Consider the following 16,323-nt stretch of genomic DNA (forward strand, 5'->3'; position numbering starts at 1 on the left):
AAAGAGGAATTCATCTTCAATAGTAGGACTGGTGTATTCTATGTTTATTATCCTCATTTGCTCGAACTATCGACAAAACATTGAACAAAATTAGATGAATGCATCTGTTTTGTCTACAAACTTCAGCCTATAGAATTTTCTTTTAAGCCAGCACAAAGACAATTCTATTTACTCTGAAATTATAACATTTGAAATAAAATATTATTTAAAAGTGAGAGCTATAAAGAAACCACAATACAGCATATGAAAGCAGAATTAAGGAGATATGCTTATGGAGATATTTAAGCTGTGCACATTCACAGTGATACCCAATGACAAACTTCAAGGCTCTACAGCATTCAAAGTTAAATGAGGACATGAACCTGGCTAAAAGAGCATCACTCTTTGAGATACCATGAGCTTCTGATCAGAGTTTTCAAGTGTATAGGCAGCAACAGTCTTAACAGACCTTATTCTGTAAGAAGTCTTCAATAGTCCGTACAATTACATTGATTTGTTCTAATTTGTTATACACAGAACAACTTGTTTAACAAAACAGAACTGTCCCCGCTTTCCCCAGCTGCCAACATTACTCAACCTGACACATTAAAAAAAAAAAAAAAAAAAAAAAAGTGGTTTGTATTACAATCAGAAAGGCTAAGAAAAGTCTTTCCAAGGAAACCCCTTTCTCCCACCACCACCACCGACTTAATTCCATAGTTAAGGCTGTAAGTTCACCACCCAATAAGTTGAATGTCACCATCTCCCAACTTTACAGCTAAACACATAAGGGAAAAAGTTTCAAGGCCACACTAATTCCTGAAAATAGCCACCACGTAGCAAAGGGTAAAAACTGTGCATCAGATAGCCATCAGGATCCAAGTCCATAAAGGTTCAAGACCTTACTATTTTAGCTGAAGGCAAAAAGAAAAAAAAAAGTAAAACTGGATTTTCCATTGCCGCCCAGTTGAACTGTCTGAAAAAGGAACATTAACTCATTCTACTTCTTTTTATTAACACAATACACTGTAATATTTAGACACTAACAGGTAGTTAAAAAAAAAACACTTCATACAAGCAAGTTTACCCATGTTCTTAAGTTAAAAATTCTCTATACAATGTCCAGATTTTACTTGACTACTTTAATTTACATATTACGTTTATTTTAAAAAATCTGCAATCTTCAAAACACTAAAAAAGGAAAGCATAAACATTTTTGAAATGAAAAAGCTCTTAAAAGGAAAGCCTTCGAAAACTTTGGGGATTTGAAAAACAGGGAGAGAAAAGATGGCACAAAACTTGAACCCTGCACTGCAGTCAGAGCTCGGTGCAGCACACATCTGTCTAGACAACTCCTGGTGCCTAATCGTAGCTACATTACAAATTAAAAACTTACATAGGGATACTTATCCCAAAAAGGGAAAAAAAAGTCACACAGGCATGCAAAGACAAGGAGCACATTAGAAATCCTGTAAAATTGCTTTCAAATAGGTCGCTAAGACATGACAGTGTGTCAATGATAAAACAGTTTAAAACTAAAGACACCATTATCATACTGTGATAAAAAGGCCTTTTATAATCTAATTCATCAAATTAGCAAAATAATCATGATCTGAAGAAAAAGCTTAGTAATCGGTTTTTACCAGGTTGATGACACGGATACATACTGTAATCAGGATGTAAAACATGCGTCTCGTCATCTTCATCTATTGTCTGTCCTAAGGAAAACAGCCTGACACGTCTCATCTTCAGGAGCCTTGGGGAACTTTCACGGGCAGTACTGCCAACATCCGGAACTACATCTCCAGAAACGACAGTGGGAACAATTTTTTTCAGGAATTCCATTTTTACCCGCCCTCCGTGCTCTCAGCGTTCCCTAAATTCAGCAGTCTAGCTGCACGTTACAGAGCGCGGCTCCCACCTCGACTTCCTCGAGCACAGAGGTAGACTTCTCCTACTGATGTCACCGCCAACCTGGGTGGTGCCAACACCAGCTGCCAGCTGCCCCAAGGCAGATTTTAAAGACGTCTAACTGTACGGACCGATAAGAAAACCAAACAACAACAAGCCTCTATATTAACCAACACACGCTAAACTCTGCGCTGGTAGAAGACACCGTATTTAGCACTGCAACAATTTTAAGCACTAATAAAATGCACGGTGTATTTTCAAATTCCTATCTGACAGAGTTCAATAGCTTTTAATTTTCATTAAGTGCACAGAGAGCGTTCATCTGCACTTGAAAGATAACACTTATCATTTAGAAAGTCTCTGCACCAGCTTTATAAACAAAGTGTCTACAGCACAATTTGAACCATTTGCATTCTCACATGGTTTTAACTACTAGCTATGAAGACACTAACATTTATTAAATATTAAGTTCTGTTTTGCAGAGACTCTGATGCTGTATTTACCACTTAAAATACTCAAACCACCTTCCAGAAAACACCAAGTACAGAAATAACCTGTCTCATTTTGTCCCAACGGCCATTTTATCCCTAAGGCTACTTCTCCATACATGCCTGGTTTAGCCAAGTTTTTTGTTTTTATTTGGGGGAAGTTAAAATGTTGTTCTATATTTAGCTTAAAGAAGCCATTATGAAAGATGCCTTGCATTTGGAGCAGAAAGCTCAAAGGGAAAAAAGAGACATTGGCATAGAAGAGTATTCTTTAATGCTTTCTACATTTGGGAATATGTATCATTGTATGATTGAAAGTATTACTTTATTTATTAGATTTGGAGTGGAGATCCACAGACTTACTACTAGGTAATACTCCCACCTCACTTGCCTCCAAAGATTGTATACATCACCCAGATGAAATCCACTAATACTCACTCTGAATGTCTGAGGAGCAGCCTGCACACTTCTGTTATTTTTATGAAAGCAGCTCAGTGTCCGAAGACATTTCTGAATGCATTCAACACAGTTATCCAACCTTAGCCTAAAGTATACCACACTACTATACAAAAATTCACTACTGTGTCTAGCTCCTAACAATAACAACAAAAAAAACCCAGAAAACAAAAACCACAAAACACACCACAAAAAAAACCCAAACAAAAACATCAATGAAAAAGTAACTTGCTTCAGGTTGCAGAGCTCCAGTAGTTCAATGCTCACAAGGGGCCGCTCAACTGGATTAAGCTGTAACTCCTTTACTGACCAACTCTACTGTCACACTTCTTAAGTATTAGATCAAGTTAAGAATGCCACAACCTGAAAAATTTGGTACAAGTTCACTGAAGTGGCCACCTACAATATTTTGCAAGTTCTGTATAGACTGAAAATGTGATATCTTTTGGATTCCAATCTGCATTAAAAATCCCCATATACTCAAGTTAGTCTGTATTTCTCTTCTAAATGAACACAAAATTCTACACAGATTTTTCCCTGCAGAGGAATACAAAATTCTGACCTTATCATAAAAGACACATTGTTAGAATATTATTTCCTGCAGTGAAAGATTTGGGAGATCAAGCAAAAAAATTGTCCCTATAATGATTTCATTCACAGTATTTTTTGCACCAATACAAAAAAAATTACACAGAATATATTTTCAGAAAAGCTTTTTATGTGTTTTCAGAACAAATAATAAGATACCACAGAGATAATTTGGGATTATAAAAGATCATGAGTAATTACAAACTGAAGCAATCATTTATTCATAATAGCATTATTTTCTATAGAATTTCTTTTTTTTTTTTTCCCCTTAAAATCTTGCCACAAACCTACTTTATAGTTTCTATCATTTGGGAACAAAAGAGGAATTCAGACACTTCTGCGAGACTGAGAACGCTTCCAACCAGCCACCTGCCAAGCTGCAGTTGACAAAGGAGGGGGTAATCAGATATTTCAAGTTGTATCTAACTTAAACACCCCTCTGAAAGGGTCACACTAGATACCAAAGTGCTCTTAACCACGCTATGGAGGTTTTATTATGCATGTGGACACAGGGTGGAGACGACAGATGAAGTGCAAGTACCTAGTGCGTCACTTCAGTTAAATGCATAAGGTGTGACTTTCTACACAACATGCAGCATATGTGTATTGGCTGTGAATAAAAAAAAACTAAGGGCTGAAACTATACTTTTTTTAATGAGAAAACCTAACAGCCTTTCAAGTAACAGGATTTATAAACAAAACACAAACAAGGAATAAAGACCACCCACCACACACATGATCATATTTCAATATTAAACTTGATAAACTAATAAAGCTTATATAACACAGATGTAATCAAAAAGCTTTTGATTGATTTTTTTTTTCTTTCAGGATGGCTTTTGTTTGACTCTTAAGAAAAGGACATCAAAGAATTTTCTATAGAAGATAATTGGGGATATATACATATTTTTATATTTTTTTTAATTATTATTTACAAATGTATATGGATGGATAGTAGTTACCTCCAGGACTTCCACACTTCATTACATTCTATGAAAGCAGAATTTTATAAATAATGAAGGTAAGATACAAAGTTTACTTTTCTGCCTATGACATTTCACATACACTCCTCTCACAGTTGCTCTTGCCATCTTCCTTAAACAGTACAATGTACAACTGTGGGTTTTATACAATCTGAGTGAGCTTTACAGATAATCTGTCAGGGGAAAACATATGAGAAGTCTTACAATGGTTATACTCAAATTCATCTTTAAACAAAAGAAACTAAACAGGCTACAAAAAGCCTTATTTGATAAATTTTAATACTTTCTTTTTCTGGAATCTCTAAATAAAAAAAAGAATGGGAGACTTGAGCATCTACAGAATTATTATCTGTATTACAGTGAGTCCTTTGATGTCCTTCCATGCGTATTTCACTTCTGTTACACTCAAAGGACGACTCCAGTTCTGCACTGAAGTGCCTGCTGAGGTCATGCAGGCTTCCCATCGCAATTCCACAGCTAGCAATATAAACGGCAAGAAGATAACGTCCAAGCTCCACACCCCTCACTAACAGGAATCCACATCAGCAGGACATCGCATCAGAAGGGAACACGAACGGGTCATGAAACGTGCAGAAGTACCACAGCGGGAGACCCAGTGCGTGATCAGAGGGCAACAGCACTTCTCAGAGCACCGTCCCTTTGGATTAGGCCTTTCAGGACACAAACGGCAAAGCTGTTCGGCGGGGGTGCACGGGAAGAGCGGCTACATGGGAATTCTGTTAGAGCAGGTGAACCTGCTGATGCAGGAACATCCTAACAATGAGAAATGCTGAAAAAACAGAACACGATCAATGACAGAAAGATCCACGTAGGAGAAAACTACTTGGAAGTGCCTTGCCGTCTAGAGAATTTTTAGAGTTAGCACTAACGGTAGTACAAGGCAACTGTGAAACAGACAACGTACCGGGAAGCATAATTTTAGAAGAGAGCCCAGATGCCCTGTGACCTACCGTCAACACGCATTATTTGATGGGTCTCTGCCAACGAGCCCGCATTACAAACCCTCAGTTTTGTACCACAGCATGTTCTTAAAACTATCCCACCCTGCTACGGCAAACCCAGCCCGGTCCTACTTGCGGCGGGAGAGAGGACGCGAAACTTCCTTCAGATCTAACAGGTCCCGGGGGGTTTGGAGGCCGGGAGGAAGCGCGGTGCCCTGGTCACCGTGCCGACGAGGCAATCGGCGGGTTCCGAACGGGGACCCCCCGCCCGGCCGGCGCGGCACGGCGGGGTTTGGCCGCAGCGCCCCCAGCCGGCGGCGGCGCCAAGCTGCTCCCCCCGCCGCCCTCCTCCTCCTCCTCCGGCTTCCTCGCCGCCGCGCCGGGCCAGGCCCGAGGAGCTGGTACCGCCGACCCCGAAAGGGGACTGACCGGCTTCAACCCGGACTCGCCCGTCGGGCTGCCCCGACACCGGCAGCAGTCGAGGCTCCCGGGCGGCCTCGTCGGCGCGGCGGCAGCGCGTCTCCCAGCGCCCCGAGCCGCCACCGCGCGGGCGGAGCGGCAGCGGCAGGCGGACCGCGGCCAGCACGGGGGGAGCGGGATCTGCCCCCCCCGGGGCACGTCTCCGGCTGCCGCACCGAGGGAGCCCTCGCTCTCTCCCGGCTTCTCAGCCACACGACCGCGCCACCAGGACAAAAACCAACGCCAAGGAAAAAAAAACAAAAAAAAAAACAAAAAAAAAACGAAAGCAAAACTCCCTCCTGCTGGGACACGGGTACTGCAGGTACTGCCGAAGCAGTCCCCACAGCAAAGACCCAGCGGTACAGGAAGGGCGCGAGTTCTGCCGTGCGGAAAAGCGAGAGGCCCAGGCTGTGCAAAGTGGTCTCCACCTCAGTTTGCAGGCCTTCAAGAAATGTTATGATTCCTTGAGCTCAAGGCTTTTAACTATGCATCTTTGAGCCCATATTGCACACAGCATTAGTGTGCACCAGATAAGCATCACTACCATTTTCTCCAATTTGCTAATTTAAACCCGACATCACTGTTTCAAGCAGGAGTGACTCTGCTAAGGAAACAGCAACTACAACAGCACCCAAGTATTTTGGGGGGAAAAAAAAGGTACAGGAAGTTTTTCCTTCTTGAATCTCAGAATAGAAGCCTAATTCATAAGAATTTGTCTTATCCCAATGAAAACAATCTGCTCTTCCCCCCAGAAAAGTGAGGATCAGAGACATGTAACTGGAAGCAGAATAAAACAGTAGAGCTAGAAATTGAACCTGCAGTCCAGCCTGTAAGTATAAATCAACACACCTGCATTAAACTCATGAGAGGTACTGGGTACTAGATGGCTGCATTATACTTGTTAGCCGATTAGCAGGACACTGTCATAATTTCACACAGAAGACTGTAGGGATAAGGAAGACAAAATCCATTTCTTTCTCTCTATACACTGCACTTTTTTTGCTTTATAACTAGTACAGAGTCACATATCTTTTTTTTCTTCTTTAGAAACAGAAATTGAGCAGACAACATAACCTAGCAAAATGTAGGCACAGGGAGAACACAATTTATTTGTCATATTGTGGAGTTATCTCACCTTTCAGAAGTTTGGACTAACCACTTGTAAGAACCTGACATATTTAAAGGAATTAACTTTACATGTCAGAAAATTTCAAAGTTTTAGAAGATATTTAAGACAACAGGCTATCCTTCATATGATTTAAAATCATGCTTTACAGTTAATTCCGAAGCTACTTAGCATTAATGGTTTCCTTGGTCCAGTTCAATTAATGAATTTCACAGAAAAAAAACAACTAAGGACCAATATAAACAGGGACAAAGCAATGTACAATTTTGCAATAAACCGTCTCTGTATCAGTGTAAACTTGTAGCCATTATTTTGCATTAAAAATACTTTAAACCTAAGCCATTTACCTTTCTATAATTTCATTTTATTGTTTTTTTTTAATGTAAACATGCAAATAGTTTCAGTTGTCCCCATGCTCTTCTCAAAGAAAGTCTAGCTTTCTGTTTCCTGAGAAATGAAAGTAACAAACAACTGTCAGCTTTTGGTAAAGTTTCGATTTCCTTCCAGTCACTTAAGCTGTAATTGCTCTTTATGGAGGGTTTTTTGGAGAAAGTTGTGGGGCTTTTTCTTTGGAAGTTTGGGGATTTCTGGAGTGCTTGCTTTGTTTTGTTTTTTTTAAGAGCTTGGCTTTACTTAGCATTAGTAGAAGTGAAATAGAAGTAGAAATAAAATACCTGGCAAAATACATCCATCAGAAGAAGCTGAACATAAAACTGTTATGTTCACTGAGGGAGTGCAATATTATCCCATTTAATAAAAAAGCCCCCAAATCTTTACCGTTTATGTATTAGGTAATAAATGTTCTTATCTTGAAGTTGCATGCAAGAATACAATGCTTTCCTGAACTCATTAGGAGTTCCTGAGAAGATCAAGGTATTGTCTATCCCACAGCTTCTGCAATCCTCAGTCAGGATACGGATCTGGGCTTCCTGTCGCTAACCTCTTGCTTGTTCCAAGTACTGACGTATCATACAAGATCTTCCAAACCTGTGACTTTCTTCCACCGGCAGATTTTCTTCAAATAAGAACTTGCATTTCAAAGCAAATCCCAGAGTAGTACATGCTCTGAATCATACCCATTCCCATGTAAGTAGGAACACCAAGGGAAGACGTCATTACACAATCCCGTAACAACAGAAATGGACAGATTTTTTTCCCTTATAAAAGGATCAAAGTGAATGATGACAAGCATGATGTTGATGTTTCTATGCACAGGACATTTTAAAAAAAACATTTAAAAAACAAAAAGCTGTTCTGTGGAACAGCTACCAGTAAGCCAGACCAGCAATAGCAACACTGCTATGAAATTGGATCTCTAAGGAATCGAGAGCTGAAAACCTTTACCGAAAGCTTTTAAAGTGCTTAACAGAAATACAAAGAATGGAGTTGCCAACCATTAATGTAGTTTTACCTATAGAAAAGCCAGATAGACAGTAAGCGATAACCAGAGACCAAGCACATACATACATCTCCAGAATTACTAAAGAACAAAAGTGGTTCAACACACCTTTCTTAAATATTTTGGTTGATGGCTATTTTCACAGCCATTGTCACTGTTTGTTAGACTTTTCTCTGGCACTACATGGAAGTACACATCTGTAGAAGAATTTCCTCATGTTTGAATGGCCAACTTTTAAAATCATGCCCAAAGCATAAAGTCAAATGGCCAGGGAAAGAATCTATAATTTATTGTTCAAAATAACCTTCATGCCAATCCCAAAAGTGCATACAGCACCGGTTTATCTTGCTTCCCTTACCAAGCTTGACCTAATCTTAGTTTATTGCTTAAAATTTTATACAAGGAAGGTATATTTAAAATATTACTGACCTGTGGAAACTATAATTATCCTTTTTTCATTGCGACTCATCTCCATAGCTTCTATTGTTTTAAAAAAGCAGGCTGAGTTCACAATAAGCAGGACAAGCTCATTTTCCGACACCAATGAAAATCCTCTGCACATCTAGATTAAATATAGGTTCTGTCTTGGTTTACATAGCATTCATCCACTCTAATCTATTTTAGTTCTTCCCTTGCAAAATGGACAGTTTTTGAAACATGGGCACAGAAGGTTTATCTATACTGCAAAACAGAAAGTAGAAATTAATACTCAACCTAGTAAAAAAAAAACTGAGTGGGTAAATTCACAAGTCCATTCACATGGACTGACATGCTCAAGTCTCTACTAGTTTAGCTGTACATCCTCTGTGCTCCATTATACAGACCATACTACTAAAACTCTGAAATACTACATATATTATCTAGTATTACAGTGAAATATTTGTATCACAAGATTCACATTAGCTGAGGAGCAATGTATTTTTAAATCTCATATAATATATAGTCCTCCTATATAAAATTTCACTGTTATCTCTTTCTCATAACAAAACCACAGTGCCAAAGAAGGATGTACAACTAGAGATCGAGTCACATGTTAATATTAAAATTAGTCATAGAAGAAATAAGAACTTCGTTTTCTTAAGTTACATCTTTGTTCAGCAACAAGGGTAGCTAAATCAAGTTGCTGAACATAAATTATTTCTCACACACGAGATGCTATCTGTGGGACCTCACAAGGTTGCTCTTAGCCAGAGGACATAGGTAGTTAAAACTAATATATCTATTTTCTTAACAGATTATCAGAAAAAAGAATTAGATATCATGTATGCTTGCCCACAGATATGCTGGGACATAACTTTAAAACTTCTCCCTTCTCATCTCTCCTATCTCAAAGGCAGAAATAATAATCTCTATAGCATTACAAGATTTTTCTAGTGGAAATATATAAGCTTAGATTTTAAAATGGTAGTAGGTTTCCTCTTTAAATCCTAAATGAAAGATTACCTTCAGTGTAAAGCAACAGCACTCCAATTCTTCTGCAAAATACAGATGTCTTTGCCCCTTCTTTTTACTTAATAACTTGAATGCATTTCCACTTGCATATAATCTGAACATAACCAGAAAGAATAAATGCTGCTGCCAGAACTATGTAATTTGGTTTAAATAGAAAACAGCCCAGTCTATCAGTTCTTACAATGAACATAGTTGTATTAGGTACTCTGGGCTGAAGTCTTCAACATTTATGGCTTACAGAAAGATTGGCACCTGTATTAAATGAAAACAAATTCACTCCTGCTCAGATCAAGATGCCTTCCTTACCTATTAGGGACATATAATGATTATATTAAATTCAAGGCAGTGGAAAAGAAAGATACTTAAGAAACTTACTTAACAGACAGTACCTGATCTGAGTATGATTTACCATAGTAATACATCAGATGAATAACAGCTATTAATTTAGAACAAATCTTTTATGTAAATTTTGTAACTCTAAAAGAGAGTAAAGTTTTTTTTCTGTATGCAAACATTGAATGTTTATGGATATTCTTTCCATTGAACAAGTTTTTTTAATTAACATTTCAATTGCCTCCTGTCTTAAGGAGAAAAAAAAAAAAACACCAAAAACAACAATCAGTAACAACAACCAGACCACCAGATGCAGCAGAGGATGCTCCCACAGGAGCTCCATGTGGGCCTATGGGAACCCCCAGTATTGTAGCTTTAGTACATAAACATTTTACAAATGTCATTCATGTTTAACAGAAAACACAGCTATGCTTTCAATGCTATAGACGTTCACATACAGCAGAACTGAAGTATTTTAAGTGACTGTATTAATTTCTAAAAGAAAAAAGGCAGGCAATGTGCACTTTTATAATTTCTAGAAAGGAAAGAGAATAGATGTAATGCAGGTTTGTTTGGCAAAGTTTTCGTTTCAGGGCTTAAGCACAGGAGAGGAAATACTAACTTTCAGTGTAAGATGTTGGATAAAATCTCATTTACTCTTCCTATTTGGAAAGTTACAGTATACTTGAGATGAAACAGAGGTCTGACTAAGGTAGGTACTAAATTAAGGTCCAAAAATGTTTCTAGTAAGCAGGGGAGAAAAAAAAGAATGTAAGTTCAAAACCCAGCAGTTTTGGATTATTAGCAAATAAGAAAAAACAGTTGCTAAATGCACTGCTAGAATAAATAAATAAATCTCAGCACATCAAGCTCACTAAATAAACAAATACGTGGGAAGATGAAGGAACCTAAGCCAACAAATTGCTGAGCCACCCAAGAGAAAGCTTCCATTTTTATCCTGTACGGAACATTTATGTACTTATGCACACCCATGCAGGTTTCCTTGCTAAAATGAGTTGTATTATCACAGTAAAGCTTATGAAATTGCAGAGAGATAAACAAGACCACCATAAATAAATAAAAAACAAAAACAAACAACACAGAAACAATACATGGCACACTAACTATGCAGCTTCAGAAACGGGGTGAACAGACCTTCCCTAGAAGACAGCAATCAAGGCAAAGGTACTGCTCCTTCACACAGGCTGCACTGCTCAGGCATTCTGACAAGTGACCTGAGGGCAACAAACAGAAAAGCTCAAGGAGCACCTTGATGTATTAGTTCTTTCCAAGTACCACAAATTAAGATAGATCTCTAGAAGAGACAGATGCATCATGAATGATGAACTTGAAAAATACAGATTAAGACAAAATAGAGATAGTGTAGATGTAAATAACACATATCATCAGATTGAAAAGGATTATTCCAAAACGAGAAGAAGCATTATGTGAGATTAGCATGTGTTGTGAAAAAAATTAAGAAAAACATTCCTTATTTGGGTTTGGAAGAGAATTGCTGTATTACACCTGTGTGAAGGAGAGGTTAAGCCTGTTCCTATTCCAGAAGCAACAAGAAAAAAACCTGCCTTTGAAGAGCAGAAAGAGGCAACCATTGAAATTTAAGGACGTAGCTGAACATGATCACCCAGGAAGGCAAGGATTCCTTTATTTAAAGAAAAATTGACACCCCAGTCATCTGATTAGAATATAAAGACTAAAATGACCTGTGTCCTTTCCTCACTTGTGACTTTTTAAATAGACTAATAAAAGACTTCTAACTGTCATAGTGAAAGACAGGAGGATTCTTTTTCAAAAAGGTTTCAGAGGCTGGAATTACTTCCTCCTTAAGGAAGATACCATAACGCGAACTTTACTGCTTTCCATTTCTTAATAACTAATTTTCAAAAACACCTATTCTTTTCAAGTTGCTGTGTTAAACAGGAAGAAAAAAATTCTCTAGAGAATGTTACATGCACATTTTTAACACATGCAGGTCAGCTTCTACTAAGATTGTTTCAAGCCAGCAGACTATCTACAACTGGAAATACACAGAGGCGTCAAGACTGTGATTTTACCCACACTAGGATTCTCTTTCATCACTCACGCAGAAAAGCCAATGAAAAGTGGTTAAAATTACGAATATTAGCTATGTAGACCTTAAAGAGAGGGGGCCCTCTTCCTCGCACAACACTGTTATTCCTTCCTTGACTCTGCTGTACATTTTAGCCTGAATCCTTATATCCTTTAAGGTATGCCTCAAATCAAAGGATCAGGTACTTGGGGGGGGCTGGGGGGGTGGGGGGTGTTGTTTTTTTGTTTTTGTTTTTTTTTTACTGCATTGTCTGCATCAGGAGTGAGCCTTGCTCTGCATCATAAGCCATTTCGGAGCCAGAGATACTTACTGAGGAGGAGATAAGGAGGATAGCAGAGGTGAGAACTTCATGACCAGGGGTGGGCTGCACATGGAAAGTGCCCTGGGCCAAGCAAGGCAGGATGTGTTAAGCCATGCTGGGCAGAAGCACAAGGGAGGGGAACTCACCGAGAATTTCCACAGGAAAGCTCTGCAACTACGTAGGAGATACCAGAAGTAGCTGCATCACTTGTGCTTTACCCAAACCTCTGAAAAACCGCCTCTCATTGTCTCCCCGTCTTTGAAGTAAAGTACTTGTTTTGTAAAGACATACGGTGTTTTCATTAGCTACTAGCCAAGGGATAGGCGTTTTCCAGTTCCCTAAAGACTTCTGGTTTCCATTCCACTACATATCATAGATTTAAACTGCAATACAGAGTCTTTACTGTAACTTGTGCAGTTACTCTACACCTTGATAAAGAAGTTGCTGTTTCTTTTAAATTAAGCACCTCTTCAAGTGAATTCTTTTCAAGCAAACAGTTGCTGGCTGCACATGGAGAACAGCAGCATCTCCACAACCAACAGTAAAATAGTTGTCTGACCAAAAAGAGTGTTAAATATAAGATTTTAAGATACATATGCATACAGATAGCTGTATATAAATAAATTTCAGAGCTGTAATAGTGCAAAGTTAATCAAGATCAAAGTTAGTTAGCAGACAAGTTTCTTTCTCCACTGTCTTCTTGCTGATGCATATGCAGACTTCTGAAAGAAATCTACAACAGTTCCAAGTCTCTTTGAAGGCCAGATGTATTTCATTTTAGGTGTTAAAGTACACCACTGATAGAGCCTTGTATATGATGTTCAAGATACAAGTAGATAACATTAAAACAAAAATACATTCATAAAGAAATCTTAATCAAACTAAAAATTACAATTCATGATAAAGATACATAGTTGTTCTCTGTGACAGAAAGTAAGTTCAAAAAGATTTATAAAAGGTTGAAAACAGGTTGGATGTTGCTAACAAAACAAAAACAAAACAAAAAAACTCATAACAAATGAAAAAAAAAACCCGAACAACACACCCTGACCTTATAGACAAGAGCAGTACCAAAAAAAAAAAAAAAAATATCCCTGGAATCCTGGGGAAGGGAAAACCTACAAAACAGGTTCAACAGTCCCCATCCCCCTGTCCCCCCCCCCAGTCTGACACACACAGCTTTCCCACTTCACAGGTTAAGCAGCTTTTCTGTGTCCCTATTAGCATTTCCATCTCCTCTTTTCTTGCAGATGTGTCTCATGTTCCACATTATTTGAACAACATGAGGCATCACTTGTGAGGCATTCTGCAAGTCATTTGTCACTGCAAGTAAGCATGGTCTGCAAAGCTCTTCAGCAGAAGCATACCTCTAGTCAGGCACCAGAGTGAGAACTAATGTTCAAATGAAGCAGGAGGAGGGGAAAAAAGTCCACAAAAAGCCCTATTAAAAGTTGGTGAATGCCACTGAGCTATGTAAAATATAAAACACATCTTAATAGAAACTTTCTAATGAAAAAGAACTTAAATGTTTCCAATATCCATCTTACAATTTATATAGACAGAGCTAATGAAACTGCTGGACAGGGTAGTAAGTACCAAGTTACTTTAACCCTAAATGATTATTTAAGGAGAAGAAAAAAAAAGAAGAAAACCCAAACAAACCATCTTTTCTCCTCTTGATGGCCCTTTATTTTCTTAATTAAGTTTGATTAAGGTTTTTTTTCCCCAGCGTAAGTGCTACACCTGCAAACACACTTGTAATGTATGAACAGGTACATTAATTGTTCTGAATACTGTTTAGGAATTTCATGTTTAGGCAGAAATAGGCTTTTCAGCATAACTGATGCTCCAGACAATTTTTCAGAGAGGTCATGTAGTCTTCACCATGAGAGTTTTTTTGAGACCTGACTGGATAAAGCCCTGAACAACCAGGTCTGCTGATCAGGGAACCGATTTCAGGGAGTAAATTAGTAACACAGAAGAAGAATGGCAGCTGGCACATTTTTCCAGCTATGTATTATTTTTCCTTCTCATATATATTTTTAAAGTAAAACACTTGAGATAAGACTCTCTCTGCATTCTCTGACAGGAAAATACACCCTGACAGACAACTTGTCTTTACCTTTTGCTGAAGTGGAAAAAAAAAAACAAAACAAAGAAACCCCAAACCACCATGTTTATTGCCTACACACAACACAATAGTTTTTTAATACTGAAGACAGACGATAGATAAAAAAGCTAAGGACCCAAAGCTAAGGATATTTTTTTAAACCTATGACCTGATTGCTTTTTAAACGTCTAGCAGTAAGTATAGGAAGTACAATTACTGAGAAGTATTCCAAGAACTAGATCAGCACTGAACAGCCTTGTTTCCAGTAAGGAAAAACTACACAATTCAACCTTGAACACTCAATGTTTGTCACTGAAGCACGTTTTCTATATAGACATACAGAAACGCAGAAACACACATAATCGTTAAAACCTTTTAAAGTGAGGTAAAACTAGAGTTGTCCAAAGCATGATAAGCACCCACAAGAGAACAACTTACAGTAAAAAATGATACTAACATCCTCAAACCCTCTGCCTCCATTTTCTGTTTCATTTAAAAGATTGATTCGGAGTTCCTACTCTAATATTAAAAAGTGTATTTGCCTTCCTTGAGCAACAGAAAGATATGGATGTTCAAGATAAACTTCTGCAGCAACAAATTTATTATCTTTTGAGAGAAAGAATACATACAACAGAACAAAAATAATTATGGTATAAAATTCTAACAAAAGACAGCGAGCAAGTCAGCATGTTTTATAAGTAGAAATGAAAGCCAGTGACGGAGGCAAACAACAGGGATATGACACACTGGAGATGATCCAACAGCAGAACTTATGATACATTCAAATCCTATTTTATTATATACTTCTCCTGTAAAGAATACCTAGGACAATACAATACAGGCAAGCGAGAACTATGCTAAAAATATTATAGAATATATAATATTCTAATTCTTAATGATAATTAGTTGATAATAGAACATATAATATTCTATTACACTCTATAAAGTAATATTATAGAATACATAATTAATATAGAATGTCTTGAATATGAAAGTCTACATAGCAAATACCATAGCAACAACTGCACTTCAATATTTTCCTCCTGTCACACCAATATACTTTCTGTTCTCAAAGGCCAAAAGGAAGTACAGTCTATCAGTTTTACCACTTGACTATAGGGAAACAGTACACTGCATTATTTTTTAAGGAAAGTTTAGATGTTGGATTAGTTAGATCTATCCATATCCATTTCAGCTCAGAAGGGCTTTATCCATAATAATTGCCCGGTGCTTGACAGCAATACAGATCTATTTACTACTGATAAAATGCTTATGTGAAGGGCACTACAGCAAAGAGCACCTACACAACGAATTGTGATGGCTTTTACTAATTAGCTGCATTACCTGGCTTCATCCACAAGAGGACAGAGCTCAGACACCTGTGCACACATTGTAGAGGAGGACTCTATTAGCACCAGAAGTCTGATTTGTATTGAGCACGTAAGTTGGTGAAAGAAAACTTGAGAGAATTATTGAACACGCAGAAATTATACGAGAGAATTACTACACGTACAATTTGAGGATTACTAAATGTACAGGAACCACATCTCACTTAGGAAGTCCCCGAGCTGCAGATGATTGGAAGATGGGAGGCTGTTTGCCCTGTTCTTAACCTCTTCCTTAGACATTCACTTTTGGCCATGATCGGTTACTATGCTGTGTTAAATCAAATGTTCGCATTTGA

The 16,323-nt window shown here is 38.1% G+C and overlaps 1 protein-coding gene across 4 annotated transcripts in view; it reads right to left on the reverse strand.

The window, feature by feature from the left end:
* FRYL (FRY like transcription coactivator) overlaps positions 1-16,323 on the reverse strand; it is a 176,641-nt gene that overhangs the window by 145,130 nt on the left and 15,188 nt on the right. For 2 of the 4 annotated variants that reach the window (XM_075025516.1, XM_075025536.1), the window contains exon 1: positions 1,647-2,152. The exons of the other annotated variants lie outside the window; for them this stretch is intronic. In XM_075025516.1, coding sequence (XP_074881617.1) covers positions 1,647-1,824 — 178 coding nt within the window. In that variant the 5' untranslated portion in view covers positions 1,825-2,152. Of the gene's footprint in view, positions 1-1,646; positions 2,153-16,323 lie in introns of those variants that run through there. 4 annotated transcript variants of the gene reach the window in all.

The sequence above is a fragment of the Buteo buteo genome, chromosome 1 (genome assembly GCF_964188355.1).
Source record: "Buteo buteo chromosome 1, bButBut1.hap1.1, whole genome shotgun sequence".
Classification (NCBI taxonomy): domain Eukaryota; kingdom Metazoa; phylum Chordata; class Aves; order Accipitriformes; family Accipitridae; genus Buteo; species Buteo buteo.